The 15166-nt window shown below is 56.2% G+C and overlaps 1 protein-coding gene across 1 annotated transcript; it reads left to right on the top strand.

Annotated features, from left to right (window-relative positions):
• The first annotated feature begins 612 nt into the window (after positions 1-612).
• On the top strand, positions 613-4548 carry IRF2BPL (interferon regulatory factor 2 binding protein like). The gene has a single exon (XM_082648808.1). The coding sequence runs from the start codon at positions 1397-1399 to the stop codon at positions 3731-3733; it is 2337 nt and encodes a 778-aa protein (XP_082504934.1). The 5' UTR covers positions 613-1396; the 3' UTR covers positions 3734-4548.
• Positions 4549-15166: the final 10618 nt, after the last annotated feature.

Raw genomic sequence — 15166 nt, forward strand, 5'->3', positions numbered from 1 at the left:
GGTAGCAATGAATGTGACGTTCATACCGAGGGGGGGGGAGGTTTGATTGCAGATGTAATGGGTAATACCCTTATGAAATTCACAGCGAAAATCTTGAAACAGGACATTTAAATTCACTGCTCGGAGTGGGGTGGGGAGCGGGATCGGAAACGACGCTTGTGGTTTTCAAACGCGTTTTAACTTGGGAAAGCCGGGCGGAGAAAGGAAAGGTCATAGTCTGTTTAATTTCCACCCCCAACCCTGGTCTTCCAGCATTAGCTCGCTGGGCCTCAGCTGTTGTACACACACAGCGAAGGGGGAGGGGAGGGCGGAGGCGCGGAGGAGGGGCCGACTGGGAGGAATCTGGGCGCCCTGCCGCGCATGCGCTTTTCCCGAGCAACAAGTGGGCTCCACAGAGGAAGTGTAAAGGGGAGGGGGGAAGAACTGGTGCAGAGCATGGCGGTGACGTCAGCGCTCCGCCTGGGCGGCATCCCGCGCGGCCGAGCCCGGGACAGCGCGAGCCGCAGCGCGAGCGGGAGCGCCGAGCCGCGCCTCCGGAACGTAGAGTAACAATCACAACCCCACATTCCGGGCGAGTGCGAGCGGGAAGGGATGCGACCCGGGTCGAGGCGCCGCGCGAGCGCCCTACAGCCAACGTGAGCGCCGCCAGCCGCGGGGGCCCGGGCGCCCGCCAGGCCTGGGGGCGGCGGGAGCCTGAGTGCGTGCGCTCCTCTCCTCTGCTCTCGTGCGTCCTGGAAGCAGTGGCCGCGGCGGCTCCCTCCGGCCGTGCAAACCCAGCTAACGCCAGCGGAACGGCCGACGCTGAGAGGGGAGAAGCTCCTCTCTCGGCTGCCAACCCCTCCCCCGGTCCTCCGGGGAAGCAGCGACTTCAGCAAGATTGGACTCGGGCACCGGGTGGCACTGAACCCTCTACCCTTCGTCCCAGAGAGCCTGGCGGGGAGAGGACGCAAGTCGTAGGGGGTCCCCCCCAGGGGAGAGGAAGAGACAACCCCTTTCGAGCTTCCAGGCACCAGCCACTCCGGGGAGGGGGCCAAGAACCAACGGCGGCCAGCACCCGGCACCCTCGCCCCCTCCCCCCGGGCCCGGAGCTTCCAGCCCGGGTCTGCGACACCAGGAAGAAGGCGCCTGAGCTCCCCTCCCGACGAAACAGCCGCAGTAGGAGGTGGGGGCGAGGAGCGGGCTGAACTCGTCCGCTGCCCGGGCGGTGGAGCCCCCGCAGCGAGGCGCTGCGCGGGCGGTGGAGACTCGCGCTTCCTCCAGCCCCTGGGGCAGAACTTTCTCGCCCCCCCTCCTTCCCCCGCAGCCGTACTCCCTCCCCAGCCGGCCAGCCCTCCGGGAGGAGAAAGCGCCGCGGAGACAGCCGGGGCGGGGGCCTACCTTACCGAGGGCCGGCATCATGTCGGCGGCGCAGGTGTCCTCGTCCCGGAGACAATCTTGCTACCTGTGCGACCTGCCCCGCATGCCCTGGGCCATGATCTGGGACTTCTCGGAACCCGTATGCCGCGGTTGCGTCAACTACGAGGGCGCGGATCGCATCGAGTTTGTGATCGAGACCGCGCGTCAGCTGAAGCGGGCGCACGGCTGCTTCCAGGACGGCCGCTCCCCCGGGCCGCCGCCGCCCGTCGGGGTCAAGACGGTGGCCCTGTCGGCTAAGGAGGCGGCGGCGGCGGCGGCGGCGGCAGCGGCGGCCGCCGCACAGCAGCAGCAACAGCAGCAACAACAGCTCAACCACGTCGATGGTTCCACCAAGCCTGCGGTGCTGGCGGCCCCGTCCGGCCTGGAGCGCTATGGTCTGAGCGCAGCCGCTGCTGCCGCCGCCGCCGCCGCCGCCGCGGTGGAACAGCGCAGCCGCTTCGAATATCCTCCACCACCGGTGAGCCTGGGAAGCAGCAGCCACTCCGCGCGGCTGCCCAACGGTCTGGGGGGCCCCAACGGCTTCCCCAAGCCCACACCGGAGGAGGGACCCCCGGAGCTGAACCGCCAGAGCCCCAACTCGTCTTCAGCGGCGGCGTCGGTGGCGTCTCGGCGCGGGACGCATGGTGGACTAGTGACAGGGCTGCCCAACCCGGGGGGTGGCGGAGGCCCCCAGCTTACCGTGCCCCCTAACCTGCTGCCGCAGACGCTGCTTAACGGCCCGGCCAGCGCCCCCGTGCTGCCCCCACCGCCGCCTCATGGTCTGGGCAGCCGTGGGCCCCCGACGCCCGCGCCCCCCGGGGCCCCCGGGGGCCCAGCTTGTCTCGGGGGCGGCCCAGGCGTATCGGCCGCGTCGTCCTCCGCGTCATCTTCGACCTCGTCGTCGGTGGCCGAGGTGGGCGGGGGTGCTGGTGGCAAAAGGCCCGGTTCCGTGTCGAGCACTGACCAGGAGCGCGAGCTGAAGGAGAAGCAGCGTAACGCCGAGGCCCTGGCTGAGCTGAGTGAGAGCCTACGCAACCGCGCGGAGGAGTGGGCCAACAAGCCCAAGATGGTCCGCGACACGCTGCTCACGCTGGCCGGCTGCACGCCTTACGAGGTGCGTTTTAAGAAGGACCACTCGCTGCTGGGCCGCGTCTTCGCCTTCGACGCCGTCTCCAAGCCTGGTATGGACTACGAGTTGAAGCTGTTTATTGAGTACCCCACGGGCTCGGGCAACGTGTATTCCAGCGCATCTGGTGTGGCCAAGCAGATGTACCAGGACTGTATGAAGGACTTCGGTCGGGGTCTCTCCTCCGGCTTCAAGTATCTGGAGTATGAGAAGAAACACGGCTCCGGGGACTGGCGCCTACTTGGAGACCTGCTGCCCGAGGCCGTGCGCTTCTTCAAGGAGGGCGTGCCCGGCGCCGACATGCTGCCCCAGCCCTACCTGGACGCCAGCTGCCCCATGCTGCCCACGGCTCTGGTGAGTCTAAGCCGCGCCCCTAGCGCGCCCCCGGGGACCGGGGCCCTGCCGCCCGCCGCCCCCTCGGGCCGGGGCGCAGCTGCCAGCCTGCGCAAGAGGAAGGCGTCCCCCGAGCCCCCGGACTCCGCCGAGGGCGCGCTGAAGCTGGGCGAGGAGCAGCAGAGGCAGCAGTGGATGGCGAACCAGAGCGAGGCACTAAAGCTCACCATGTCGGCCGGGGGCTTTGCGGCGCCGGGGCATGCGGCAGGGGGTCCGCCTCCGCCGCCCCCACCCCTGGGACCCCATTCCAACCGGACCACCCCGCCCGAGTCAGCCCCTCAGAACGGCCCGTCGCCCATGGCCGCCCTCATGTCGGTGGCAGACACACTGGGCACGGCGCACTCGCCTAAGGATGGCAGTTCTGTGCACTCCACCACTGCGTCCGCACGGCGCAACAGCAGCAGCCCAGTGTCGCCGGCCTCCGTACCCGGGCAGCGCCGCTTGGCATCACGGAACGGGGACCTGAATTTACAGGTGGCGCCCCCGCCGCCTAGCACCCACCCGGGCATGGACCAAGTGCACCCCCAAAACATTCCGGATTCCCCTATGGCCAACAGCGGGCCCCTCTGCTGTACCATTTGCCACGAACGTTTGGAGGACACGCATTTCGTTCAGTGCCCCTCTGTTCCCAGCCACAAATTCTGCTTCCCTTGCTCTAGAGAGAGTATCAAGGCCCAGGGGGCGACCGGCGAGGTGTACTGCCCCAGCGGAGAGAAGTGCCCCCTGGTTGGGTCGAATGTACCTTGGGCCTTCATGCAGGGCGAAATCGCGACGATCTTAGCTGGGGATGTTAAAGTGAAAAAGGAGAGAGACCCTTGAACCACAAGACAGCCACTTCCTTAGCCCCAGACCAGCTCCTCTCCCGTCCAGAGGGCCCCTCCCCCACCCACATCGACCCTCTCTTCCCTCACTCCCAAGATGTAGAATTGTGAATATAACACACTGCAAAAAGTTAGTCTTATGTATAGACATTATTTTCGTCGTATGTTTCTATATTTTGAAACAAAGGTATGTAACTTCTTCATTTGAAGGATAAGCTGGTTTGTGTTAAGCAGTATAATATTGGTTCGGTCATTTGCATCATATTCGTTAGCATTTATTGGTGGCAGAGTGTTTGCCTAGGTACAGAATTAATAGCCTTTAGCAACGACTGCTGCTGGTGTGTATTTTTGTAATTGTTATGCACTCACTGAAAGGAAGAAAAACACAAAAGAAAATGACTTTTTTTTTGCCAAGGCCAGTGTTGCTGCCTAAAAAAAAAAAAATGATGCTATAAGATGGTGAGAGCTTCATTTCTGAACAGCCCCAAGTGTTGAAGTCTTCACTTTATTTTGTTTTGTTTTTGTTTCCTTTGCAAAATGGTAAGGGGGGTGTTGGGGGGGTGGGTGTTTTTTGTTGCAAGTTTGTGAGGGAAAATGTTTTGGTTTGTTTCTACTGACCTGAATGTGTTGGATCTTCACGTGTTGTTTTGTTTTTGCTTTATTGATGCACGGATGCTTTTGAACAGTAGAGCGAAATGCTAGACATGGAGAATCTGCTCTGTTTGTCCTTTATACATTTCTGTAGTTAACAGAACACTGTAATGTGCCTTGGAGCTTAGTAACTTGTAATAAATTCAATTGATATTAATTCTGCCCCGAGTCAGCAAGTGTGTTTTTCTGGGGCTAAGACCACACAGCTCCAACATGGGGGACACCCTCCCTACTTCCACCACAGAACACAAATGCTGGTGCCTTTGAAAGCCCTCAGAGGTGGCATCTGTAGAAGGCCCTGTGCTGGCTGACTGCCCCTCCCCTTCAGTACCAGACTATTTACACTCACCTCTCTGGGGCAGGACAGTTGCTGACTAAGCGATTTCTGTTTACTCTTCAGCATCTCTGTTTTCCCCTGACGCGCACCCCAGCTGCAAATAGCATCGTCAGAAATGCTTTTTTGGTGCCTTTCCCTGTGGTCCTGAGTATATGCTGATACCCAGTGCAGCTGTGACTTAATGCAAGTGGGGTGGGGGAAACAGAACAAAACCGGGGTGCTTTGCCTCCTAGATGTGGCAAAAATCACTGTTATTGCACATTTAAAGCAAACATGTCACAGAGCTGGGAGCCAGCAGTGGAGGCAGGAGGGGTGTGGGAAGTGGGAAACAAATCCATGTTCTCAGGACTGAGTTCCCAGCAGCTTCCAGTTCATGCATCGGAGGAGAAGTTTCACCTCATTCATGACGTTTCTTTCTTTCCCTTCCTTTTTGATAATCATTTCAAAAGGCAGGACACTTAGCTGGTTGTGGAGAGTGGGGAAGAGAGAGTCCCAAACCGTGGGGGAACAATCGCTTATGACACCAAATAGAACCCGTCCCCACTGGTGAAGAAATGCGATTATTCATCTAGTTGACTTTTTGGTGGCATTTGTGAGGTACAGAGGGATGGGGATGGGACTGGAATGTCCTTTAGGGCTCTGGAGCCCTCCCAGAGCTCTGAGGGAAGGCAAACAAACCTGGTTTGAACCTTGTACTTTCCTGGGAGGCAAATGGAAGGGGAGTAGGAAATGGGGAGGGAGGAAGCAAAACACAACCCCAGATCCTATCAGAAATCCATTCCTGGCCACACCCCATTCCTGGTGGAGGCAAACTGGGCCAGGACTGTCCGCACAAGGCCAGAGGAATAGCGAATAAGGGAGCAGGTGAGTTTGGGGAAAAACAAGTCACTGGTTAGCCCAGAACACCGAGGTGGAGGTTGGGTTGGTGTTCAGACTTGCTGTTAACAACATGCTTTCAGTTTCTGTTCCTGCTTTGCCGCCACCATCACTGAAGTAGTGGAAACCATGACTCTGTGTTTGTGTGCGTGTGCGTGTGCGTGTGTGTGTGTGTGTGTGTGTGTGTGTGTGGAGGTGTGAATAAATGGCAGTTGGCGTATCTGCTGCAGCCTCTTAATCCTGGTACCCGGGAGGTACCTGTCTCACCTCATCAAGAATCTCCCCACATATAAATAGATGTGCGTGTCAGCTTCCTGCAAATGTGTCCTTGCATTTTCATCTGCTGCCAAGTGTTGTATTGGTGCTTATGAGTCATGGAACCTATTTTCATCCTCAGGGGTAATTAACTTGGGGGTGACAATGCACAGCAGACTGTAGGAAGAGTTAATCCTAAAACCTATTCTCGCCTGGCCACCAATCACACATTTCACTTCAAGGTCCGGGTTGGCTTTTCTCATCAGCTCATTAATAAAAACCAAGCATGTTTCGCCTGGAAGGTCCTCTGAGGTGCTCCCAACCCCCACGCCCACCGCACACACCCATAAAATGGGTGAAGCTCAGCAGGCTGAGAATACAGGGATAGAGCGTCACGGGTGTAACTTAACCACCAGTGAATGAAGGCATGGCGGGTGCAGCCACAGCATTGAGCTGCACACGCCGACTTGGACGTGTGGATGACCGGTCCAGGTGCGAACCCGCTGAGTACCGTCCGGTGGAGCCAAGTGGGAGTTGGCCCCGTCACCTGCCTCTGTGTGCGCATCCGCTCCTGCTGGCCTTCCGCTGCCTCTTCATCGCTCTTGTATTACTTTCAGGAACTTTTAGGATTATGGGATCCTCGATTTAGTGCACATAGGTAGGAAAGGGGCCTGTCATGAAGAGCTGAGAACTGTAGTTTGCTCCCTCTTGTTGCTGGGTGCAGGAGAGGCAGAGCTGTAATGATGAAGCATCCAGCACAGGCGGCCAGTTAGGTTTCACTAAGGAAACCTGCCTTGATGAGACCTGGGGGAAAGGAAGGAGGGAGGGGGTAAGAGGGAGAGCACGGGCTGAGTGGAAGTGAATTATAATGGTGCAGTTAATTAAAGTTTACCAGTACCAGGAGCCGTTGTTAAATGGCAGCTCCCCCTTCTTTGTTTTTGGAACTGTGTGACCTTTCCCTTTGTGCTGACCCATTCCGCTGCTAGTTTGGTTGCCTTAACCAGTCTTGCTTTGATCCCTCAGCTAGATTTCCCCTACCCTGACACTTTCCACATTGCACACCCAGGAAGCAATTTCCTCTCCAGTACAGGAAGATTCTTGTGGGTTTCAGAGATTCAGATGGAGATCTCTGATGAGCTAGTCTTCCTTCATCTGCAGTTCACCCTGGATCTCCCCACCTCTATTTCCTCCTTCTCATTCTCTTCCCACTCCGAGCCAAAGTGGCCAACATTGAAAAATCTATATTGCTTTTATTTATAGGCATCGTTTGTGCAGCTAACCTAAGCCTGATGCTTCTTTGAGTGGGCACAGGGGTGGGGCAAAGAGGACAATTCAACAGTCAACATTTTTTGACCTTGATCTCTGAAGGTTGCAAAATGGGAGATCCACCAGTGAGGACAGCTCACCATGTCAAGTCTAGCATTCACATCTGAACTCGCTCTGCTCACATGGGCGTGAACACATGTTTTTAAATGTGCTTTGACGGTTCATTTTCACATTCATCCAGCCCAGGCTATTGATGTAAGGAGGACTGAAATTCACTTTTGTTTTCTCATACTTTGTCAAATCCAGGAAATTGGGACAGGGAATGACCCTTAAGGGCATCTGGTGAAATGCTTTTTAAACCTTTCTGGGGTCCTCTGACCTTAGAAAAATTTGGTGAAAATGATGGATACTTCCTCAGAAAGTACAGGTGCCCCCCACACACATGGACTTGCATACATTTTCTTTCCTTTTTAATTTTATGTACTTATATTGAATAGGTAATATATTCCTTTGGTTCAAAATTCAAAAGATGCAAGGGGAATACAGTACAACCGTAAGGTTTCCTTTCTACAAGTGGCCCCTCAGCCACCTACCTCCCTTCAGGGATGCAACCAGCGTTACCCAATTTTTAAAGGGGTTCATGCATATCTAAAATCCATCCGTGGAACTTGAGGTTAGAACCTAGGTCTAGTTCATCCACCTAGTAAAAATGAGGGCCCCATGGCACAGAGAGGTGAAGGAACTTGCCTAAAGTCACACAGGGGCAGATCCCAGGCTAGATTCCTGTTAAGAACAACTCTAATGCACATTTAAAAAAATTAAGGACATTGAACTTACCTAGCGTTTTATATGAGAGCAGGTGCTGACGAAGTGGGCAAAAGGAGAGTGAGTACCTGGTGGGGTGGGGCTCAGTGTTTTTAGTAGCTCTTGGAGGACAGTGAACAAGCATTTGTCCCTTGGTCTCTTTTGCAGCCATACCTTTGGGGGAAGGGGATGTGGAGAGCAGTGTCTAGGTTTCTGACTGTAAATATCAGGTGGTCCTTAATTAGTGGAGTCCTTTCTTAACCTTTGAGCTGTGGGCCCTCACACCCCTCCCCCTTTGATGATTGGAAACTTCTGAAGGTTTAAAGACCGTCAGATAAGTAACCATTTGGACACAGAGGTCAGAGTTAGGGAGACCAGGACTCCTGCCACCTTCCCTTGAACTTGGGGCTTCTCTCGTCTCTCCCTGTCACCCACCTCTGCCTGGCCATCTAGGAGACAAGTGGCATGCCCGGTGCTGTGTGAGGTGCCGGGTGGATGCACACTTCAGGCCAGCCTACGAGGAAGGTGTGATGACCCTCGTTCTACAGATGTGCCAACTGTGCTCAGAGAGGTTAAATGCCCAAAGCCATCGTTGGTATTCCATTCAAGCCCAGGGCAGCCTAGAGCCAGGACTCCTATATTGCTCCACGCAGGGGGCCTCTAATTTCTGACCCACAGGGCCCAGGAAACCCAGGCTCAGAGCTTGAGCCTGTCCCTCAGCCCTCCCCATCTCCCAGAGTCTCCATGTGAGGCTGGCCAGTGCCAGTGAGTGAGGCTGTCCCCGGGGGGCGGGGGGGGGGGCGCTGTTGGGAAGCCCCTGGGAGAGGGCATTTTCTAGGCTTGGTGTGCTCGGAACACACCATGGTGCTGTCCAAGCCATATTTCCAATCAGGGATTCTGGAGCAAGACTGTTCTGGAGTCTCCCTCAAGCTGCCTCCTACCCCTAAACTTAAGAATGAGCCACAAAAGCTTACCTCCTGTGGGTACCACATTGTGGACCCATGATTGGTGGGTCCGCACTTCAGGCTAGACTCGAGAGCTGTGTCGCAACCTCCCAACTGGTCTCTCGTGGGCTCCAGTCTCCACGCATTCCAGGCCAGGGCTCTGTAGCAGGCAATTCTTTTACACATCTGAACATGTCATCTCCTTGCTTAGAAACCTCCCTTGGCTCTCTGTTGCCTACAGGATAAAGTCCAAATTCCTCAGCATGGCAAGCAAAGCCTTCCACTGTTTCTCCATCCCAGGGGTAGAGTATCTTAATTTTTAAAAAGGTATTACATATACATGGCAAAAAAGAAAATCAAACAGCATGAAAAGATACTCGGTGAAAAGTCAGTCAGTCTCCTTCCTTCCAGGTCTTCAGTTCCCCTCCGCTGAGGGAAGCACTGCTGGTAGTTATTTTGTGTATATTTTCAGCAGCATTAGATGCACAAAGAAGCTTAGATTTATAATATATATCTCCTGGGCGTAGATCTTAGAATAAGCCAGACAGGAAGGAAGGTCCAGGGCAAGGAACTAGACTTGGTCAGAGCCCCAGTCTGGGTCTGGGGTGTCCTCTACCTCCACAGCCAGGGATTAGCTATTACTTTTCTTTGGCTCCTGGACAAGGTGTGTGTGTGTGTGCCCTTGGCCCACGCCGGTGCACTTATACCTACCTACATCGCTGTGGTGCTAGCGTTGGGCTTCCTAAGCCAGCCCCATTGTGGCTGGGGGGTGTTCTCTGGAAGGGATGGGGATGGGGCAGTGGCCATGGACACCAGGTATTCCCTGCAGTGTCCAGCGCTTTCCCCTACTGCCACATTCTTCTCCCTTTCCCATCCCCCACAGCAGCTTGGTGAAGCTGGCAGAACTGCTTCCTCAGGTCTCTTAGGTGACAGACCGGGAAACTGTGGCTAAAAGAAAAGAGCGAGGGAGAAATGTTATTGAACGTAACCTCTGGACCCTCTGGGCTAGGCATGGTCATATACTGTTGTTCCTTTATTATGGCAAGGTTTGGAGGCTGCTCGTTGCCATTATTCTCCTTTGACAGGAAAATACCCATAGTAGGTACTGTCATTACTCCCATTTTACAGACAAGGCAACCAAGTCACAGAGCAGTGAGTAACTCCCCCCCCCCCAGCTTGGCCTCACTCCCTCTCTCACAGGGGAAGATCGTTCACACGCTCCCCAGGCCCACGCCCCAACACTTCACTCTCCACCAGTGCAAACCCTTCCAGGGAGGCCTGGGTTTTGTTGCAAGGAGGAGCCAGCATGTGAAATCCAGAGCCATGGGCAGTGGTTCAGAAACCACAGCTCGAGGAGGTCCAGCTGCCTCTGAGAACAGGTTTGGGTTGCTGAGGGTGCCGGGGGCAACGCTGGCGGCCAGCACCCGGGGACAGGCAGCTCTGGAATGCTGGGCCATGTGAACACGGAGGAATTAACTCTGAGCCCCTGGGTCTCCGCCCAGACGGTCACGTGACCACCGCCTACAAATCCCCACCCCCACCCCCGTTTGCCTGGAGCTGTAGGCAACTGATTCTTGACTCGGGAAGTTGCCCACAGGCCCACTCCAGTGGGGCAGGGGGACCCAGGGACTTGGAGAGGGAGGCTTCTGGAATTAGGATCATTTTAGGGGAGGGGGAGAGAACGGCGGCTGAGCTTCCCAGGGAGCAGGGGGGCCAGAGGAGGAGCTGCTGGGAGGTCCTCCATCTCACCTGGGCTTAAAATACTGACCAATCCATCTGCCCAGAGGTGGCTTCTCAGCTCCAGGCGGCTTCCTGCCCCAGAAGGGCCTTCATGTCTCCTCGGTGACTGAGTACCACAACTGGGGCAGGGGGAGGTAGGATGCCTTAACCCGCTCCTACTGTCCTCAACCCACCCTTCCCCAACAGGGGCAGAAGGGGTCAGCAGGTGGCGGGGGCAGGGGCCAGGGTGGGGAGGGCCTCCGAGAGCCTGTGCCTCCTTTTCTTAATCCCGCATGGGCCAGGTCAAGCCCTTTTCCCTGGGAACCAGCTGAGTCAGAGCCTGCAGCCTCCTTATCCCTTCATCTCCTGTCGCACCTGCCAGTGGTTTCTTCCCAGGGATCTCTCTCCTCCCCACGGAGGCGAAGTGACTGCAGCAGGGTTCCTGTTCCCTCCGGACGGCAGAGGTTGCCAGAGGGGCCTGGAGCCCAGGCCATGGGAGGGCACACAGCCAGGCTGCCGCTTCCGCTCTACCGTCTTGCTCCCCTCGCCTTCGTCCTCCTCTCGCCCCCTGCTTCTCCTTCTACACTTATCAAAGGTCCACGCTTCACTGAAGACTTGGGTTCACCCCACAACCATTGATCCGTTGACATCTGGGTTCCACTCCTGGCTCTGCTGTTAGCTTTGGGCAAGTTGCTTGATGTCTCAGGGCCTCAGTGCCCTCCCTGTCGATGGGAACACCCCTCACCAGGTTGTTGGAAGAATTAAAACAGATAGTTCGTGTCAGTGTCAGCACAACCCAGTCTGGTCGGCTCCCAGTGCACGTTGGTTACTTGTTCCTACCCTTGTTCATGCTTGGCTCAGGCCCCGCCCATCACTGACACCCGCCCCCCAACACACACACATACACACGCTCAGTGCTAGGAGGGGGAGGGGATGGCTAGGTGCTGTGACCACGGGGCCCCAGGAGCACAGATCTGGATCACTGGGGAAGACCCCTTCCAGAAAGTGGGGCCTGTGAGGGAAGGAAAGAGAGGGGAGAAAGGGGCTAGGGGGCAGGAGAGTAAGTTTCTGCCAGAGAAGGACGAAGACTTAGCTTGGTTGGTCTGGAATGTGGGGAGAGGTGAGGCAGGGCCAGCAAGCAGGACCTCGTGAGCGAAGCTGAGGGTCTTGGCATTAATCACGCAGGGCCACTGAAGGATGTGTGAGCAGAGGGACACCGTCCGATGTGCCTTTTGGAAATGTCTTTCTGGCCGCAGCGCGAGGACTAGATGATCCGGCAGGAGAAGCAAGCATGGGAAACCAGCTAGGAGGCGGCTGCAGTGATCCAGGCAAGAGGTGATGAAGCCAGTTCAGGAGGGCCTGTGATGGCTGGCGGGGAGTGGGTGGGGGCATCCGAGAGCTGTAAGGAGGAGAGCTGGCAGGTGCCTGAGGGTGAGGCAGAGGAAGGAAGGAGGCAGGCTCATCCTCAGCTCAGGTGCCCAGGGAATGCAGCACGGGGCGCAGGGGTAGGGGAAGAGGTCTGGTCAGTTTGGGGCGCTGGTCTGAGGTGCCACGGGCCAGCTCAGGGTGGACCTGCAGGCCCGGGCTGTGCAGACAGGTCTGGGCAGGAACTGAGAGGTGCTGTCTGCCTTGTGGGTGGTAGTCAGAGGTGTGAGTTTAGGTGAGGTCCCTGAGGGAAAGTGGGCAGAAAATGAGAAGAGGATGGAATGCTGGGAGCACTCACCTTCCAGGGCTGGAGAGGAGGAGCCCGGGAGGAGAAGGGCAGCAGCAGAGAAGGGAGGACAATCACAGCAAGTGGCATCCTGCCTGCCAAAGCAGATGCCGCCGGATGGGGTCGTCAGTAGCGTCAGGCGCTGGGCTGAGACGGAGGAAGATAAGGCCCAAAAGGTGTCCGTTGAATTTAGCAGCAGGGAGGTGCCTGGAGACCCTGGCCAGAGAGGTGTGTAGAGAGTGGAGGGGACAGAGGCTAGGACGCAGTGTACTAAGGGGACAGCAAAAGGCCCAGCTTGTCCCAGGGTCTTGGCTCCGAAGGGAAGGAGTGAACCTGGCAGCGAGGGGGCGGGGGGGCGGGAGTCTCTCTGATCCAAGTTGAGGGAGACATAAGCATGTTTATAGGGAAAGAACTAGAAGGAGAGGTTGAATATACCAGGAGGGGGATCGGTATGAATGAATGACAGGCTCCAGGAGGGGAGGAGACAGCAGGAGAGGCAGCATAGGGCACTGGAAAGTCGGATTAATAATAGCTGTCATTTAAGTGCCTGCTGTGTGCGGGGCACCGTTCTCAGCGCAATGCATTTGCTACCCCACCTGGTCCACACAACAGCCTATGCAGTAGGTGCTCTTATTATCCTCATTTTACAGATGAACGGCCCTGACACAGAAATGGTAAGTAGCTTGCCCAACGTTGCACAGCTAACATGGGGTGCTGCCCATGTGCCAGGACTTGAGTCCAGGCAGAGTGCCCCCAGGGGTGTGTAGTCGTGAAGACCAGACCTAAGAGCAGACCTCCTGGGTTTAAATCCCAGCGCCTCCACTCATTTGCTTTGTCCTCCTGTCCCTTAGTTTCCCTGCCAAAAAAAGGGCATGAGAATTGTACCCATTTCTTAGTGCTACTGGGTGGATCAAATGTGTAAATGCCCATAAAACACTTGAGCAGGGCTTGGCGAACAGAAAGCACAGGTGGAGGGACTTGCCTGGGACAGATTTGGGTGCTTCTCATGCTGGGAGTGGAGGGAGGAAGCTAGCACAGGCTGATGGAGGGAGGAGCGGAGGGAGGAAGCGAGCACAGGCTGATGGAGGGATCTGCGGAGTCCTTGGTCCTTTTGTATACAGTGTTTATCTATTTATGGGCCCTCTCCTGGGTCAGACGGCACCTTGCAGGCAGGTGTAAGAGCAGCTTGTGCTGGAGTTGAAGCAGCCCTTGGGACCAGATCCCAGTCTCTTCACTCCACTGCATCGCCATGGGACCTTCTGCACGTTCCTCTCAGAGCCTTCGTCTCTTCCCAGGCCAAAGGGGCAGTGATGCCCACCTGCTGGGCCGTGGGGAGGATGAAATGAGATCATGTGCGTGAGTGGGCATGCCCATAGCAATGCCAGGCACCTGGGTGACACTTGTTATACAGAAGCTACCTCTGCCACTTCTACAGACATTGATGGAGCAGGGGCCAGGTACTGTTCTAGAATGAAATTATTATTATCCCTAGAGCCTCATCAGAGTACCTAGATGGTTACTAACTGTTGGGCAGAGGGCGTCTCCAGCAGGGATTAAGGACGGAGTGAAGGAGGAGGTGCTAGGATGAATTAGTCAGAAAAGGAAAGTGGAGAGTTTGCGCGTAACCTGCACTGTTAGATATCCGCGGGCCCACAAGCTGCACCCCACCTAAGACAGCACGCTATGGGCTGAGTTTGGCAGATCCCAAGTTACATGCAGATGTGACTTGGAAGATGAGAGTGTAGTATCCTGAGCACCTGAGGACTGGTGGCAGGGCATCCAGGCTGGTGGGACATTTTGTTATTTATTTATTATTTTTGGCTGCATTGGGTCTTCGTTGCTGCGTGTGGACTTTCTCTAGTTGCAACGAGCAGGGGCTACTCTTCCTTGAGGTGCGTGGGCTTCTCATTGCAGTGGCTTCTCTTGTTGTGGAGCACGGGCTCTAGGCTCGTGGGCTTCATTTGTTGTGGCAGGTGGGCTCAGTAGTTGTGGCTCGTGGGCTATAGAGCGCAGGCTCAGTAGCTGTGGCGCACGGGCTTAGTTGCTCTGCGGCATGTGGGATTTTCCCGGACCAGGGCTTGAACCCGTGTCCCCTGCATTGGCAGGCGGATTCTTAACCACTGCGCCACCGGGGAAGCCCCTGGTGGGCAATTTACTTCCCAAGGTCTGTCCTCTTGGGGACTGTGAAATCCAACCCACCTGACTTGGAGATGGGATCTCCCGGTAAAGGAAGAAGTTTGTTTGGCGGATCATGTGGGTTCTCGGCAGGACGGGCTTATGGGTGTGGACCTGTGCAGTAACACTGAGCACCTTGTTCGAAAGGGATAGTTTAATGCTTTGCTTTTGTCATCTTGAAATTCTTCATAATTTTGAACAAGGAGCCCTACATTTTCATTTTGGCTTGAGCCCTGCAAGTTATGTAGCCTGTTCAGGTTCTAGGGCCTGAGGTGTTTGTCTCCTAGCCCATAATGAACGTGGCAGGGCCCACATTGGCACCTGGCCCTGGATGTGATGGGCCCAGAGAGGGATGAGGGAGGCTGCATGGGGCTCTGTCCCTTCGGAGGCCTGGAGCTGGGGTGAGACCTGTGGTATTAAGTGGAGCATGCCCGACAGAGTCAGACCACTGGATTTGTGTCCTTACCCTGCTACTAGCCAGCTGTGTGCTCTCCAGCAGGCTCTGGACATCTCTGAGCCTGTTTCCCCGTCTGCAGACTGCGGATAGGGTGACCACATGACAGGAGGGTTAAATGAGGTAATGGGCAGAGAGTGCCTGGTACGTAGTAGGTGCTTAGCAGATGTTTGCTGGTGGGTGCCTGCTTGGGCCCAGAAGGCAGTTGGGCTGGGAATAACATGGTCCTACTCCAGGAG

This window comes from Grampus griseus (assembly GCF_964374135.1).
Source record: "Grampus griseus genome assembly, chromosome: 2".
In the NCBI taxonomy this organism is placed as follows: domain Eukaryota; kingdom Metazoa; phylum Chordata; class Mammalia; order Artiodactyla; family Delphinidae; genus Grampus; species Grampus griseus.